Genomic DNA, 19,104 nt, shown 5'->3' with positions numbered 1-19,104 from the left:
ATGCTTACAACTACACTGAAATATAATACCATGACATTTATTCTTTTCTTCATAATCTTTTAAACTCTATTTTGGCTACACTCTGTCCTAAATAATACTATTAGCTATTATATTTAATGTCTAGTTTAAAGAATTGAAGAAATGGCTGTCATGATATTATATTTTGGTAAAGGTGCATCAAATTCATAGTTGCAGCATTCAGAATGGAATAACTGTTGCTTAAAAAAAAAATGGATTTAGTTGTTTTCCGAAAATCCTCTGTGAAAATTTTAGTTATATCACTGAGTTTTCCCATTCCTGCAGTTACCACCATCTGAAAGGGATATGACTAGAATATATGTAGAGAAATAAAAGTAATCATTTGCTCAATGAACAGTGAATACGTTCGTCCTTACTCCAATGGAAAATTATTTGCATTTTTTGTGACAGTCAGATCTTGCATCCAACAATTTTGCTACTGAAACATAATATTCATTTTTTGACAATTGGAGATGTAGGATGTATAAAGCAGGGGCTGTCACAGAAATATACTGAAAAAATTAAATGAAAGAAAATAGAAGGCAAAAATTTATTGTGCACATATGCATATTTTTGATATGGTATGTTATTGAGTCATGGATTTGCAAGTGAATTTCTAAAACAAGTGCAGAGATTTTTGTATATATATATTTCTATAATTAGTTGCATGATTAAAGGTACACTTTATAAAATGTCAGAGAAAATATACTTGGAGAGATAGAGGGTAAAAAAAGGAGAGAGGAAACATTAGATGGTATGGTGAAGCTCAAAATCAAGAGTGATGTGATATAGTTAAAAAGAAAGAGTAGGAATGGAATATGAATAAAAGACTGAGTAGGAGAATATAAATAAACAATGATTAATTGGCTACTGTAAACAATTTTTTACCAAAGCAGAATGCATTAAACATCAAATGATTGGTCTGAACTCTGAAGTGCAAATGACTCTTCTTACCTTTTAATGGGGGGGGGGGGCATTTTTCAGCCCCCTATTTTTTCAGGGGGGGGGTTAAGTTCCTAGTCGTAATCCTTTAACTTTAAATTTTAAGAGGTCATTTTCTAAAGACCCCCCCCTCCCCCCCAAAAAAAGGGAGTAATGTCTCGCTTTAAAATACAAAGACCCCTGAGGGGCAAAGGCGTAGACTGGTTGAGCATGGGGAGATAGAAGTGGTATGGGGAGGGGTGCACATCTTGGGGAGGTGGAACTAAGGTTTGGAAAATTAGCCGTTGAAAGTAGAAGGGGTACACATTTTGTTTTGCTTGCCAGTGTTGGAACTCCTTTGCCACAGCGGAAGGTTTCACATTCACCCAGTGTACCCCCAGCCTATGCCCTTGAGGGGATGCTTATTTCAAGAGTGTTAATGGACACCGCCTTTAACCTTTATTTTGATGTCAGATTTTAAGGACCAATCCCGCTCCTCCCCCAAAACCTAGAAATATTACTGAAGGTGACTCATATATTTTAATGCAGTTTAGAATTTAATATGAATCTTTACCCAAAGATGAATATTTCTTCCAACTTTTATGAGCACTGACTAAAAAAAGGGGAAGTCGTTTGATCCACAATGAGTTTTCCTGCATTTCTGGCTATCATATGTGGTTACCATGGCAATATACTCTCTGACAAATGCACACAAAAAATGGTTCCTGCACATCTTTACCTCAAGGCAAATGTATGAGCCATATTTCATGCATGAAAATTGGTTTGAAACTGATGAAGTTGTTCAAATTGCAAGGTTTTTACCTAAATTTTGCCATATAATATGTTGTTACCATGGCAACACAATTTCTGAAACACATACAAAAAGTGCCTTGTACATCTTTACTCTAATACCAATGTGTGTGTCAAATTTCATGAGAATTGATTAAAAACTGATGAAGCAGTTTGAATTGTAATTTTTTCCCCAATTTTCACCAAATAATATGTTGTTACCATGGCAACAAGATTTTTGAAAGACACACAAAATGTGTCTTAGACATCTTCACCTCAAGACCAATGTGTGTGCCAAATATCATGATAATCGGATGACAACAGAGGAAGTTGTTCTAACTGCAAGATTTGTACCTTATTTTTGCCATAATACACTGTTACCATGGCAACACAATTTCCAATACATGCAAAAAATGTGTCTTGCACATCTTTACCCCAAGACCAAAATATGTACATACACACCAACATTCAACCCCCTCCATCACCACCCTTCGGCTTGTTTAGCATCTGCATTCAGATATTTAGTGCATCGAGATGTGAGGACAAACAGAATATTTGTTCAAAAAGGGTCTGAATTCAAGAACTAAACCAATGCAAAATAATGCACTGCTATTGAGTTTTGCACTAGCGCTAGTCTATATATCAGACCAATCTAAACTCATAAATTTTGACATTTTCACCCATTTTTTCACTGTTCCTGCAGCCAGATTTTTTGGAGCATACCCCATTTTTAATTCTCATACATAAACAAAGGTCTGGAGAAAAAATCATGCTTTTGTCCACCGTGTCCACATAATTCCGCTAACAGACCAGACTAATGTGCCTCCAGCCTTGGTGCTGCCACTGGTCTGGGGCGGAGACCCCGGAACCTCGTGATATCGTTAAACATATTGCAGATGGTCACTGTTTTATCAAATGCGGGTCATATACAACACAAATTAACTTCAAAGCAGTTTCGGATAATAAACGAAATATGTTGAGGCAGCACAAAGGGAGCACAACGTTAGCAAATGAGGAAAAACCCGGGGAAAAATTAAAAGTCGCTAGCGAGCGAATTAAGCGATCGAGCCAGAAAAATTTGGCCTTTATTTAGTGATTTTGAAATTAAGTAAGTTATACTTATGTGATAGTATAGCTTTTGAAATTTAGCCAAAGTAAACATTAATTAGGCTTTTTACGGTAAAGCTTTATATATTAGGTTATAAGCCGGGATCCCCTGGGGTGGGGATATAACTAGCCCTTGTACTTCTCATGCACATGCTCTTCTTTCCTTTCTTTTCCCGCTTAATTTCCTTCCATGATTTTCCTTATTTATGTTCTTCTTTAATTCCCTTTCTTTTTATTTTTCCCTTTCCCTTTTCCTTTTTCCCCTTTCCTTTTTTTCTGGCTTTCTTTTCCTTTCCTTTCTCTCTTTCTCCCTTTTCTCCTTTCCCCTTTTTTTTTTTCCCGGTGAAATCCGGCGGGGAGGGGAGCTAATTGCACGTACCCCCTGCCCCCCCCCCCTCGCCTGTTATTACGCCACTGTTCATGATAACAATAAACATTTTTAGGTCTAATTTTAAAAAAATCAACTCGCGCTTCGCAGTCTCATATTAATAAATGGGTATACCGGTACAGGTAGGCCTAGAAAAAAAAGTTTTATGCAAGTGGTTGGTTTTGTTCGTCAATGCAAAGCAAACCAAAGTGGGCGGCGGCGTTTTAGGCTGCACCAAGGGCTGCACTCTCAATGCTCTTTCACTCTTTGGGTGCACTGCTCGCCTCAACTTCATCAAGGTTTTAGATTTCCCGGATGCCCCCGGATACGAGTCCAGTTTGGTGACATCGTCATTGGGCTGCTCGTCATTGATGTCGTCTGTCTAAATGAGGTATAACATCCGATTTTTGAAAATAGAAATCATGTTTTATGATTGCTTGCTTGCCTATAATTTACACTGTTTATGTTTTAGCGAAATTGTAAACGCATTTAGCCATTACTGTGCCCCACATGCTTGTTTTGATGTTGGTAGATCTAGGCCTATACAACTTTACAATGCCAATGAATGCCCTGATTCTATTAAGTTAAGGCTACTTTACATTTCATCTTTAAATTGCATGTCCTCTTCCTGTCCTATAAACCTGAAATCTCACATTAATGTGCCTACTTTTCAATCCCTCCGGACATGAAATTGACATGGAATTTGGAAGCGGTAAGACTAAGACTAAGTCTAAGTAGGCCTAAAAATAAGGGCTAAGAGTAAGACTAAGTAAGAGTAAGAACTAAGACTCACTAAGTAAGAGAAATCAAGACTGAATTTGAGAATTGAGTTTTTTTATACCGCATCTACTAGAAAAATACAGTTGTTCCTGCAGTCAAGTTTCCAGAATCCAGGTCTATCTTGTTGTCTTCCTAATCCTAGCTTGGATAAGTTCGAAAACTGAGTCTGTGCTATTTGTGCAATGTGCTGTGCCAATGTATTGAAATGAAAAAGGCACTATTCCCATCGTGAACATAATATGCCACGGCACCAGAACTTGTCTAACTTTGTCTTGAAGCCATTGATTGTTGATGCTGTGACTACCTCAGTAGGCAAAGAGTTTTGACTGAGTCTGAGTCATTGAGCTGAGGCTCGGCCTTCAGTAATTTCATAACCTTGTTCATTGAATGAGTGGCTCAGAGACAGCCAGGGGTGGTATTCTGAAAAACGTTTAAATATTTGTTTTTATCTTTTATCTTATCTCATTGAGATAAGAAGACTCTAAAATCATTGCGAATCGATATTCTGAAAATCTTAATGCGTTCTTGCATGTATCTCTGTACACACACGTATTGCTAGGTTAGTATACTATACTAACAATCGCTGTATAAAGGACTGCCCCCTTAACTTGAACACGCCCATTTTTAAGATTTTACTAATCAAAATGCGCTTTATATTGGCAGTTTAACCAATAAAAGCCTTCCTTATGTCAAGAGAATATCATAGGCGCTGCACGTACAGAGTAAATGAAAGAAAGCAAGCAAAAAGAACTTAAAGGAAATAAAAAAAAGTGTTGCTGTTGTATGTCAATGGTATATATTATGTTTGTTCCACTTTATATGTTTGTCATTTTGCCTCCGACGAAGATTCTGCTAGGAGCGATAGCTTAGGCCCCTTTTGACTCAGGAAATACAAAAAATTAAAAGAAAGAAAAGGGAGGAAGAAATAGATAATCAATGATGAAGTGAGGAATTAAAAAAATGACAGGCAAAATAAATAAATCCTTTTTAATTTACCCTTTCTTGTACTTCTCTTAGTTCTCTTCACTTTTATGTTTTGCTCTCTTCTAAGCGCCTTGAGCATTTAATCAAAATGGAAAAGACGCTATATAAATTATATGTATTATTATTATTACTAAAAGGAAATAAAAAACTTAAAGAAAAAAAAAAACGAAAAAGGACAAAATAAAAAGATTTAAAAGGATAAAATGAAAGAATAAAGAATTAAAAAAAGTTAGAAAAAACAAATGAAAGAAAATAAAGAGAAAAGGAAGGAATAAAAAAATGTAAAAAGTGAAGGAAAAGAGAAAAAAGGAAAATTAAACATAGAAATAAAAAAAAAAGAGATAAGAGAGAAAAGATGAAAAGAAAATTAAAGCAAAATAAAGACTTCAGAAAGATAAAAGGAAAGAAAGGTAAATTCAAAGAAAGAAAAAAAAAACGAAAAGGGAAAATAAGGCAGGAAAAATGAAGAATGAATGAAAAAAAAGAAAACGAAAAATTAATGGAAAGAAAAAAAAACCAAGATTTTAAAAAATTTATAGAAGAAAGACGGAGAGAAGAAAGAAAGTAAAGAGAATTAATAAAGAACAAACGAAAAAAAGAATGAAAGAAAAAAAAAGTTAATAAGACACAAAAGTGTCAGAAAGCAGAAATTAAAAAAGTGGAAGAAAGAACAAACGAAAAAAGAAAAAAAAATAACGAAAAAAGAAAAAAATAATTAAAGAAAGAAAACAAAGCAAGTAAGGAATTTTTTTTAAATTAAGAGAAGGAAGAAAGAAAGGAAAAATTAAAATGAATAAATAAAAAAAGGAAAAAACAAATATAAAGATGAAAGAATGAAGAAATAACAGATTACAAAAAGTAAAGTGAAGGAAGAAAGAAAATGGAAAAAAAGAAAGAAAGAGAAAATAGGGGGGAAAAATGAAAAGAGAAAATAAAAACAGGAAGAAAGATGAAGAATGAATTAAACAAAGCAAAAGAAAAATAAATATTAAGATTCGAAAGAATAAAACAAAAGATATAAATGAAGAATGAAAGAAAGGAAGAAAGGAAGAAAAAGAGAAAATAAAGAAAAAAGGGATAGAAAAAAGAGATGGGCAAAATAAAGGGTGGAAAGAATACTTGTTACTACCAGTGGCCATCGATTTTGAGCAAGAAAGAACGCGGACATCGTGAGATGTGATAACCTTTTAACGATCTTAAATATTATCATAAATGTTGTAAAAAGATGAGAAAGATAAAAGATAAGAACATTTTCAGAACACCACTTATTTTATTTTGTTCTTATCTTTTTAGTGCGCTGTTGTATTATTTGCGAGAGTAATTTACGCGCTCCGCATAGGATGGAAAGCAAGATAAGAGAAAGATAAGAACGTTTTCAGAACACCGCCCCAGGCCCTCAGTGAGGCTGAGAAAAAAAAATCTAACGTTAGGCCTAATGTTAGAATGATAAATCGGCTGTTTCGGAGGAGTTTTTCAACATTTTTTTTTTTTTTTTCCTCCTACACAGACGGATGATAGCCATTGGGCTCATAATGAGCAAACAACCGCTGCCTAACTACATGTACAGCGTCTATGGAGAAAGGGTGCATTTTGCACCCTCCTCAATTACTCCTAAAGTTTGCTTTTTAACGGCGGAAAAGGAAGAAATAATAACAATAAATTTATATTAAATACATTCAGCTTACCCCCTTTCCAAAAAAATAATGAATTTTGATGACAAGCAGATCAGGGCCGTCAGCTACAGCTGAGCGTATATATGGACGCGCCAGCGGATTGGCTGGCACGTTCGTACGCTCAGCTGTAGTGTAGCTGTGCCAGATGAGCTTGTGGCGTGGCGGCCGTCGTCTGTCGTTCGTCCACAATTTCAAAATGCTTCCTTGTCATGTCAAGCACTAGGATAGCACTAGGTGGTGGATTCAAAACTTCTACACAGAATTTTGAAACTCATTGAATACATGTATGCTAATTTATGCGCATTTTTCAAAATTCACAAAAAATGCTTCTTAAATTGTTGACCGATTTTGATTTTTTGCTTCCATCTGCTAGAGCTTCACGAGGTTCACTCAACTTCTACACAGAAATTTGAAATTTTGACTAGAAAACTATCTATGCTAATTTATGTAAAAATTTTTCATAAATCACAAAAGTGCTTCTTCTATATCATTTCTTCATTAATTTCAATTCTGTTTCCTCAATTTATGTCACATACAATTCACTACAGTGTCAACTGGGCTGAAATTCAAAATTGTGTTAAATTTCGTTGCGAGATGCCGGATGAGCTCCACATCATTGATGTGCTAGTTTGCATTTAAGTTGATGACCTACACATTTATGTTTAGTACATGTATGTGCATGTGTGGGTGAATGTGGTTGTGGGCGTGCGTGTGGGTGTGTGAATATGTGTGTTTGTAATAGTTTTCCATTCTAATAGCATCTTAACCTTATTATATAATTTTTGTTCTCTCTTTTTGTATTTTGTATATTCTATGTTAATAATCATAAGTATTCCAGGGCCCCACTCACAAGCTTTGCTTTTAAAGGGGTCCTAAAACCCATTCGTCTCTGCTATAATTGATATGTGTGAAGAGTTTAGTTGCAAAAGGGGTTAGGTCCACTTTGGACCATTCCGAGAAAAACCATGTTTTTTATGCTCACTTATTGCAATATTCTTATGAGAAACTAAGTTGTCATGATGTACTACCCTATCACATGACCATAAAATTGGGTATAAAAGAAATCTACCTGTCTTCAATTTTTTTCTATATATTTTTTTAAAAATTATTGTGGACCTAACCCCTTTTGCAAGTAAACCGAAATAATCCAATCTCTTTTGATTAAAAAAGTGATTTTTCTTTGCCACTTTCATTCACGTTTTCATTTGAATTTCAAATTTTCTTTGGAATCATCAGAGAGGTTTAGAGACAGAAAACAATGAAAGTTGTGAAAAATAGACCTAACCCCTTTTGACAAATGAGTTCTTCAGAAGAGTTTAGTTGCAAAAGGGGTTAGGTCCACTCCAAGAATATCATTTTTTTACTTCTCCCATATGATATTGCAACATTCTTATGCGAAACTGAATTTTCATGATACCCTACCATGAGAACACAAAATTGGGTATAAAAGAAATCTACCTGTCTTCATATTTTTTAATATATTCTTTTCCAAAAAAAATCTGTGTGGACCTAACCCCTTTTTGCAACTAAACTGAAATAGACCTAACCCCTTTTGAAAAAAAAAAGTGATTTTTCTTTTCCATTTTAGTTCACTTTTTAATAGGAATTTCAACTTTTCTTTGGTATCATCTGATAGGGCTACTAAAAATCTATACATTGAGACATAAAAATCAAATTTGATGAAAAATGGACCTAACCCCCTTTGCAAGTGAGCTCTTCATATACTCATTTGCGTTGTATGTAGGCTATATCTATTTTGATTATGATGTGATGTTTTTGGTTTTAAATAAATAAACTTGAACTTGAATGGACATTTGAAATTTTTAATACATACTGGAAATTAGAACAAAGATCAGTCATGTGCTTTTTACAATTTAAAAACAAGACTTGGAATTTAGTCAAATTACATGACTAAATAAAGGTTGCGGTGTTGATTCATCCCAGGTGGGTGATTGAAGCCTGCGTTGGGTGTAAACGTGTCCCCCCTGTTCCATAGATGCAGGCTATGTTACAGTGGAATACACTCCGTCCCACGGCTAGGATAGTAAATGGAGGTCCTGTGTAGAGGAGAGTTACCTTTGCACGTTAAGAACCTACTACACCAGTGTTCGTACAAGAGTAGGAGGGAAACCCCGTGGGAATGGTCGACCTTCCCCCCCCCCCATCAGTTTCATGTATATCAGGAGGAGAGTAAGCTCACTAATTATTTAATCCTGCATTGAAAAAAATGTCAAAGTATGTGTCATGATTAAAGATGTCTGAGTAAGAATTTCAAAATTATGTTTATATGCATTAATTAAGTGATCAATTTTCAATGTAATGAAACTGGGATTTCCACTCTAAAATGATGTATAATTTATATTTAGGATGGAAAGATCGTGTGTACGCTGATTTAATTCTGAGAATACTGCCCAGTGTGAAATGAAGGTTTTCATTTTTTGAGAATTGATGTTCAAGGATTTTTAGATTTAACAATTAAAATTTACTTGATCATTGAAATGCCTTTTTTTTTCTTGTAGTATGTTCATCTGTTTCGCAAGAGTGAAGAAGATAATTATAGTTCAAAGACAACAAATTCCAGTTAATGATTTATTTTTGATAAGATTTGAATTTCAATTGAAAAATTATGTATTTCGACAATTTCAAGCAAAAGTGGAAATTTTCCAAAAATTTATATTGGCTCTATTTTAAATCTGGATCAAAATTTCATAATACATAGGGTGATTATAATAAGCCTCCAAAAAAAATTCTTACTTGTATGAGTATCCAAACCAAGTGAAATGTATACAAAAGCAATGGAAAAGTTGTTCACATGTGACATCACACATCTTTGTCGCATTGCCAATAGGAGGATCGACATTACAATAATGATCTAAACTTCAAATGCTCATAACTTTCTTATTATTCATTCAATTTTTCTCAAACTTTCGTTGATCTGTTTCTTTGATTTTCTGTTTCACACAAGCCATTTTGTTCTAAAGGTTTCATTTTTCCTTTAACATTATCATTCTTAGAATTGATCCAAAAAATTTGGATAATTTACATGTAACATTCAACTTTAACTGATTTTCAGTATTACACTTGTTTGATTTTCTCTATTGATTCAAATCATCTTTTTTTTTCTGGGATGGACTAGCTTGACCTTTAAATTTGATAAGATTTGAATATCATTTGAAAAATTATGTATTTCGATTCAGGGTGGAATGACATGGAAATGTTGGATTAATTCTTTAGTCTCTAATAAAAATACAAAAGGTTATCCTTTTTGAGAATCGATAAAAAAAAATGATAGTTTAACATTCAAATTTTATTACATGTTCATCTATTTTGCAAGAGATAAGAAATGAATTTTAAAATGGAGATAACTGATACAAATTCTAACTAGTAAATTGAATTTTTGATAAGATTTGCATACATGAACCCTATAAATATGGATCTTTTTCAGTACACACTATTAATAATCAAACATTTATATTGTGAAACATGTACTTCGTCCTATCCCATAGCCATTATGCAGAGACAAATAAATTACCCTTATTTCAAATGCAAACATTTATAAAACGCTCCCCTTTTATAATAGTTTTCCGCTTGATCAAACGTAATAAAACACCGTCTGTTTTTCCCTCAGCACAGCTGTTGATATTACAGGGTGTCATGATACGGGGATGATATAGGCTGACCAGAGACTGCTAACGAAGCTACGTGTAGACCTCTTTATCTATCTCTTTTTACATCCTCAAAGAATCAGAGGTTATAGGATGAAAGGTAAGTTATTTTGATGATTATTTCATATTACTTTTGGTGAAAATAACTGCATAATCTTATGAATTCTATAAAGTGATATGAAATCTGCTAAGCTACAAAGTTTCCTGATTATAAGTGAGGCTCCCTGAAAATGGAATGATTGATCATGTTTTAATGTAAAACAAAAAAACACAGCATCTCTTTGTTATCGCATCCACAGGATTGCATAATTTTTAACTGAGAAAGACTCTGGATTTCCATGATTTTTTTAGTGAATTCTTTCTTGTACAGTAGTTGTCAAACTGAAATTTGGCCGCTCTAAATTGCATTTCAATCTTTCAAATAAAAATCCAACATTTTGTCAATGTTAGTTTGAAATTTTATTTAATATTTTATTTTCATAATATCTTCATTTTGAATGATTTAATGAATTTATTTAAAACCGAGCATACATGTACATACATGTACGTGTTTCACTGTTAATATTGTGGGTGCAAATGTATCATAATTGTCTCAGTTTTACATGCACCATATGTTACCATGGTGATAATGATCCATTTGTTGACACATGGTTCTACAGTTGCTATTTGTATTCCTTCTCAGAGTAATTGAGCCAGTATGTGATGAGAATTAGGATGTATTATTTCAATATGAAGATTTGTATCAATATGATTAATGTTGGTGCTGCTGTTTTTGCTATTATTTTCTCTTTTTTTTATTATCAATATTTCCATGACTGTTATGATATTGTATCATGCTTTTCACAGTTCTTATCATTTATTGTAACCATCATTATTATCAAAATTATCAGCAACATAATCAACAACCTCAACAACAACAATATTATCACCAGTTTAATTGTAGTTGTAGGCAGGGGCAGATCCAGGATTTTTCGAAAGGGGGGGCACATTTTCCTGAGGAAAAATTTGCCAAGCAAAAAAAAAAAAAATCAGATATTGTAATTAACAAGGCTTGGTTGCTTATATCAATAAACATCTCCACAACATTGCACCTTTCAGAACTACCGGTCCCTGAAATTAAACATATTTATTATATTTGTTTTTTTTTTATTATATCATTCTGTTTTATAGCTATGACACTCTCACAATTGATTTAACCCTGCATGACAGATCAATCATGCATGAAGATTTCTATTTGAATGTAAATCAACATTTGCCCATACCTCACTTTTTTCAGTTGAACAAACACATGATAAATGTTGCCTTTAATTCCCTAAAATAATCTGTCAAGGATGATAGCCAGCAAATCTGTTTAACCTTGCATACCAGATTAGGCTGCTTCATGTGTGGAAGGTTTGCATGTAGTTTGAATGTGGCATACTATTGTCAATATTAGGAGTTCACTTTGTCTTTATTATATATCTTCATCTATCAGGGGAACCATTGCTAGTTACTCACATCTAAAACATCTTTGGATAGGAAATATATGATTACTGCACATATAGAGTAGTGGAAGAAATTTTCCAAGAGCTGAACACTGGGTTGGTAAGAATCATGTGCGTGCATCGCATAGTTTTGTAGTATGGATCGATATCATGATGGAGCCCATATCTCGCGCAGAGACGCCGAGTCATGAAAATCTCACGCAGAACTTTTTTTTTTACTTGGCATCTCTGCGCTATAACCCCTCACACGATAATGGGGTAACTGCATTCATGTGTATATATGTGTATTATAATAGTAATAAATTTTGTTGATCTTTCCATTTCTTCATTTCATCAGGTGAACTAGCAGGCATGTACAGGACATGAAGGTCTCAAGGAATATGTGTATCAACTTTTATCTCTGCATCTTTGAAGGCAACACTGAAGGAGAATAGATCAGGAAGGGAAACCCAGTGACCTCTGACCTTTGAAAATGGGACACAGAAAAACTCAGAAGCCAAACAGAGACACGCCTAACTGTGATTGATTATTTTGTGTACACTGCATGGAATGCTCTCCAGTCTTGGTAAAGTGTAAATCTGGTTTTCATTGCACAGACCATTGACAGTCGCAACTATAACACCTATGGATGGGAAATATTAAAACTATTGACTGGATCTCATAGCTCCACCATAACAGCTGTGTAGAGGACACCAGCTGTTGGATGTATGGTTCAGGTTCATATTAATGCCATTGACTGGATATCTCACAACCTTCATACACACTTTATGGAGAACACAACCTGTTGGATTTTTGGTTCAGGTTTATAATTATTAATAATTATTGACTGGATCTCGCAGTGATAATCTACCATTATAAAAACATAAACATGCAGTAGCTGTCCAGAACACAACCTGGTGGGTGTTTACTTCAAGTTTATATTAAAAACTATTGACTGGATTTCAAAACTCCAGCATGAAAACTGTGTAACTATATATGGAAACAACCTGTTGGTTCCAGCAAGATTCATTCAACCAGGAGATTGCAGTCATCATTGGAGTGATAATTGAAAAGAAACGGCGCTTGCATGCCATTAATAGGAACTTCATGTTTATATATAAATCATTGAGTTAATGAATAACTTGGGAGAAATCGCCAACCTTCAGAGCAGGAAATAGCCATTATTATCAACCAGTAAATTCAATCTTTGTTCTTCAGTGCTTCATGTATAATGGACACAAGATATCCTTGGATTCTCTGTTTTTTGTGTAGGACAGATGTGAACAATGCCTGCACGTCAGTGTAATTGATATTCTTTATTGAATGATTGTGCCATGTAAAAGAGACAGACAGAACTCATCGTACCTGCATTTGTTTGGAAGTTCAAGGAAGATGGGAACAGATTGTGTCTATTTTTGTTAAGAGGAACAAAATTGAAGAAGGATTTAAATCACCGTTAGTCTGTGCTTGCTCTTTCTCCTTCTCGTTATCTTATTGTTTCCCTCACACTCGACCTTCCTCTTTCCGTCCCTCTATTCGTTTGACCATCTTTATTCTCCTCTCCCTCTTTCTCTCCTCTCCATCCATCTTTCCCACCATCTACGTCCTTGTGGTCTCTCTACATTGTATCTCTTATTTTCCCACTCTTTCTCCCTTTTCTCCTGTTTTTCCTCTTTTGCTGCGTATTCCAATCCTATCTTCAGTCCCCTTCTGGATTTCCCCACTCTCTCTCTCTAACCCTAATAGCATCTGTGAGTTTTACCAACATATGAATCACACCAATCAATACTCTGTTCTGTGAGGACCTTGTGGTATTGTTCTCATGATCTGTACATGAACGCATTGGAATCAAATCTCTGAATGAAATAGGGTACAGAGTGTAACCTTGAGGACTTCACCATCACCAGTCATTCAGAGTGCAACGTAGGTTTACCAAGTATCTCATGAGAAAATTCAAACTGATCACTCTTCTACAGTTCAACACATCCTGTCTTGTGTGAAGTACCAGCAAAAAGTCTAAGCTTGAATTTGGTTTCAAAATCTGTAGGAAATTGGAGTGCATTTAGTGCTGGAATTGATCATTTTATACATGTGCAAACTTTGCTTGAACAATGACATGTGAAGAGATCCAGCAGAAAAGCCTTGTCATTGATGAGAAGCACATGCTATAGTGTAAGAGAGGATTTACCCAAGTGTATCAAGTGGATATTTTAGTACATACACGCGTACAAGTGCTCTTTGACATGATTTTAAGAGGAGACAGCAGATTGAAAGCTTAGCATTGGGTTCTGATGCCTCTACAATGTACATTCCAACTACATGTACATTCCAGTAAATTGTGTTTATTGAATGTGCAGAGTTCCATTTCATATATAAGTCAGTGATGGTCTTCCAAACTTGTTTTCATCTTGTATCATTTCTCAAATATTTATCACTTTTGGAATTTTTAGAGAAAGCAACAGATTATCAGCGGTTAGTGTGATCTTTCCATCATACAGTTGTAGTAGCTGGAAACTGTTATATTGTTCATACATGTAATTATAACAAGTGCCTAAAAAGTGGATACTTCTTGCGCAACCTCCACACAACTCGTCAAAACTTACTCAGTACTTCTTCATGATTGCAACTTAAAGCCTTCAATGAATTGCGGCCCTTCCAACGGTGCCGTTGATCTCCGACCTTAGCGGAGGAAGAACACAAGAGAGAGGAGCCTACATGTTATCATCATAAGTACCAGCAAGCCTCCTCTCACTTGTTCAAATTATTACAGGGTGTGCAGATGGACCACTAGACAGGGGATCCCCCTCTCTTTATGACGTTGAGTCCCTGACATACATGTACATGTAGGTTGGGACATTCTTCTTTGATTACATCATCATTTTGAGATCTTGCCCAGTAAGAAAGTGATGATGGAGATGAACATGTTTGATTGATATATATCTTCTGCCATCTTTGATTAACATCTGTGGACGTATTTCGTGAACTCAACCGATGTGTACTGCCAGCGGATATAGTGACACTAGTCTTTCATATCGGACTGTTTTTTAAGAACAGGAAACGCCATTCCATATCCAGTCCTTCAAGAAATAAGGTTATTCCTCTTGCCAACATTTGGATGCATATCTGTACCATCGTTCTTCCATCAATCTATTGTGGATACAAGTGCCTTTTTCAGGAAAGAAAAGTTATATGAACCATACAGAGAATATATAAGAATAATAGATTTGTGCAATACAATATTAATAGAAATCATCATCTTCCATATCAAATAATTTAATTATGAATTAAATGTGATAGTTTATTGTATATCTATACCAAAACATCTATATTTTTCGACATAAGTTGGCTACAATTTTTACCGCGATTTTATCATGCAGCAGTTAAAAAATGCATGACTTTTAAAAAGGAATTCAACACTGAAAGAATCATACATGTACATCTATGATGGGATTACGTTGAGCATAAAAAACTCCCACAAAAAGTCAGCTGACACATGTTGCAGTACGTGTGCTATATATGCATGACATTAAAACAAATATTTGAACAAAACGGACTCTGAATTGAAGAAAGATGGGAGACTATGATGAAGACTTGGCTAGCGGGGAGTCGTTCCCCTCTCACGATGACATCAAGACGATCGTGGAACAGAAAGCGAGGGAGCTCTTCATGGTGTGCGACGTGGAGGAGAAGGGATTCGTGAGTAAACGTGATATGCAGCGTCTCGTTGATGAGCTCCCTCTCATGCCGGACCAGCTAGAGGAGGTCTTTGACTCGCTGGATGATGATAAGAATGGATACTTGACGTTGGAGGAGTTTACGGAAGGATTCGGTGAGTGGTGGGATGGAGATGATGATGGTGTGATGGTGGTAGTGACGATGATGATTAAGATGGTGGTGGTGTGATGAATTCATTGGCGATGATGATGATGAGGAGGATGAATGATGGTGGTGATGATGATGCTGCTAGTGATGATGATGATGATGGTGATGATAATGATAATGATGATGATAGTGATAATGATGATGATAATGATTCTGCTAGTGATGATGATGATGATGATGCTGCTAGTGATGATGATGATGATGATGATGCTGCTAGTGATGATGATGATGCTGCTAGTGATGATGATGCTGCTAGTGATGATGATGATGATGATGATGGTGATGATGATGATGGTGATGATGATGATGGTGATGGTGATGGTGATGATGATGATGATGATGATGGTGATGATGCTAGTGATGATGATGATGCTAGTGATGATGATGCTGCTAGTGATGATGATGCTGCTAGTGATGATGATGATGCTAGTGATGATGATGCTGCTAGTGATGATGATGATGCTAGTGATGATGATGATGCTAGTGATGATGATGATGCTAGTGATGATGATGATGCTGCTAGTGATGATAATGATGATGATGGTGATGATGATAATGATGCTGCTAGTGATGATGATGATGATGATGATGATGATGATAATAATGATGCTGCTAGTGATGATGATGATGATGATGCTGCTAGTGATGATGATGATGATGATGCTGCTAGTAATGATGATGATGATGCTGCTAGTGATGATGGTGATGGTGATGATGATGATGGTGATGATGATAATGATGCTGCTAGTGATGATGATGATGATGATGATAATAATGATGCTGCTAGTGATGATGATAATGATGCTGCTAGATATGATAATGATGCTGCTAGTGATGATGATAATGCTGCTGCTAGTGATGATGATGATGATGCTGCTAGTGATGATGATGATGATGCTGCTAGTGATGATAATGATGATGATGGTGATGATGATGCTGCTAGTGATGATGATGATGATGATAATGATGCTGCTAGTGATGATGATGATGATGCTGCTAGTGATGATGATGATGATGCTGCTAGTGATGATGATAATGATGCTGCTAGCGATTTTGATGATGATGATGATGCTAGTGATGATGATGATGGTGATGATGATGATGATGATGATGATGCTGATAATGATGCTGCCAGTGATTTTGATGATGATTATGATGATGATGATGATTATGATGATGATGATGATAATGATGCTGCTAGTGATGATGATGATGATGGTGATGGTGATGATGATAATGATGATAGTGATCATGATAACACCAATGGCTATGATGTTGATGGTGACAACATGTATGTACAAGTACTTGTACACATTAAATATGACAATCATTCATGATTATGGCTCTGATATTTTGTTTGACTCTTGATAAAAATACAATGTTATTATGATAATGATGGAATATACAAGTATGTTAATGAAATTGTCACATAGTGCCGGTGGTTGTATTACTGAAAATGATGTAGATAATGTTGATTATGATAACCATATTTAGAGACAGTGATTTTCCGTTTCAAAAAATTGTCTTTTTCCGTTTCTGAAAATCTGTAATTCCGTTTCAACTTGATCTAAAAATTAAAATTCTATTTTGTCACTGAAAATGTACACAGCAAAAACCTGAATTCTGTTTTGCAAAGGTGAATTCCATGAATTTTATATGAAGAGTATAAGAACCAAACGGAATTTCCATTTTATTTACCGGTAAAACGGAAAATCACTGTCCCTACGTATTGAATGATGAATAGCTCCTTAATAATGACATCATCTTTATCTTCCAGGTGGATTTCTGGGTCTAAACCCGGCCCCAGCTGATCATAATGAGAGAGATGATGGAGTGTTGTATACAGAGGATCGTGATCATGATGAGCTTGAGAGAGATTTCAAACACGCGATGGAAAGCATCGGTGCTTCGGGGGTCATTGCTGAGTAAGTGTTAACCCGTTAAAGGGGAATAAAACCTTTGGAACAATTGGCTTGTGTGGAAACAGAAAAATCTCAGAATAAGATCAAAGAAAGTTTGAGAAAAATCGAACAAATAATGAGAAAAATATGAGCATTTGAATATTGTGATTAAAACGTGTGCCCAGCAATTAGCAACCCCATTTGTCACACTTTTTCAAGCATCTTTGGACCAAAACTTTGTTCCACTATGCTGGAAGACATCGACTATAATCCCAGCAGCTAAATCACCTCAAGCATCTGAACTCAATGATTACCGACCAATTTCTCTCACCTCATTGGTGGTAAAATGTTTTGAACGGCTAATACTTCAGAAACACATTCTCCCACAGATACTGCCTGACATTGATCCTTTACAATTTGCTTACCAACCACGCAAATCTGTAAATGATGCTGTGTTATTGTTAACACACTTGATTGCCCAGCACGTTGATAAACTTGGTTGTTATGTTCGTACCGCCTTTGTCGACTTTTCGTCGGCTTTTAACACAATTCAGCCTCACCTACTGATGAATAAGCTAGCTGACACTAATCTAAAACCCTCTCTCATATTATGGCTCCACAACTTTCTGACAGAGAGAATTCAAAGTGTAAAACTAAAAGGTGTTTCGTCGAACCCCCTCATTACAAACACAGGTTCCCCCCAGGGTAGCGTGTTGTCTGCACCATTATTTATTATTTATACCAATGATTGCATCTCATCAAGCGATGACGTAACAATAATCAAATATGCTGACGATACTGCCATCATCGGCATGATTCGTAACAATAACGAAAGTAAATACCGTGAAGAGTTGTTAATGTTTGAGAATTGGTGTGATAATAATTTCTTGGAACTAAACACGGCTAAAACAAAGGAGATGATAACAGATTTTCGTACAAACCGAGGTCAGACAAACCCAATTATGTTCAAAGGAGAGGTTATAGAAAATGTTAACAACTTTAAGTATTTGGGTACTATAGTTGATAGTGAAATTTCATGGAAGGATCAGTGTCAGTCTCTATATACAAAGGCCCAACAACGATTATACTTTCTTCGGAAAATGAATTCTTTCAATGTTGATAGAATTTTGTTAAAGCTTTTCTACAAATCAGTGATAGAAAGTGTTATGCTTTTCAGTTGTGTTGTCTGGTTCGGAGGGTGCAGACAAGAAGACATGAAGAAATTGCAGAAAATAGCCAATTGTGCTGGGAAGATTACTGGAGAAGTGGCAAATGTGACCAATGAATGCGTTCAAGCAATCTTGAAACAGGCCTCACAGATCATACAAAATAAGGACCACCCCCTCCACTCATGTTATATTCAAATGCGATCTGGAAGGCGGTATAGATCAATGAGGGCTCGAACATCGCGTTTCCTTCATTCTTTTGTGCCGCTCTCCATTCGAAAATACAACGAACAACTTCAATCAAGCCTGTAATCTTGCCACTTCGTCAGTCACCTACTATATTCTCACACATGTATACAATTTACTAATATTACCCTGATACTATCGA

The 19,104-nt window shown here is 35.4% G+C and overlaps 1 protein-coding gene across 3 annotated transcripts in view; it reads left to right on the top strand.

Annotated features, from left to right (window-relative positions):
• Positions 1-3,464: 3,464 nt before the first annotated feature.
• The window catches only part of LOC129266524 (EF-hand calcium-binding domain-containing protein 4B-like), a 47,121-nt gene continuing 31,481 nt past the window's right edge, over positions 3,465-19,104 (top strand). For 2 of the 3 annotated variants that reach the window (XM_064103990.1, XM_064103988.1), the window contains exons 1-4: positions 3,465-3,593; positions 10,268-10,404; positions 12,126-15,596; positions 17,427-17,574. In XM_064103990.1, coding sequence (XP_063960060.1) covers positions 15,338-15,596; positions 17,427-17,574 — 407 coding nt within the window. In that variant the 5' untranslated portion in view covers positions 3,465-3,593; positions 10,268-10,404; positions 12,126-15,337. The remainder of the gene's footprint in view (positions 3,594-10,267; positions 10,405-12,125; positions 15,597-17,426; positions 17,575-19,104) is intronic. The other variant, XM_064103989.1, reaches the window with a different exon arrangement.

The sequence above is a fragment of the Lytechinus pictus genome, chromosome 8, assembly GCF_037042905.1.
Source record: "Lytechinus pictus isolate F3 Inbred chromosome 8, Lp3.0, whole genome shotgun sequence".
In the NCBI taxonomy this organism is placed as follows: Eukaryota; Metazoa; Echinodermata; class Echinoidea; order Temnopleuroida; family Toxopneustidae; genus Lytechinus; species Lytechinus pictus.
The sequence above is the reverse complement of the archived record's forward strand: the minus strand, read 5'-3'. Positions and strand labels throughout refer to the sequence as shown.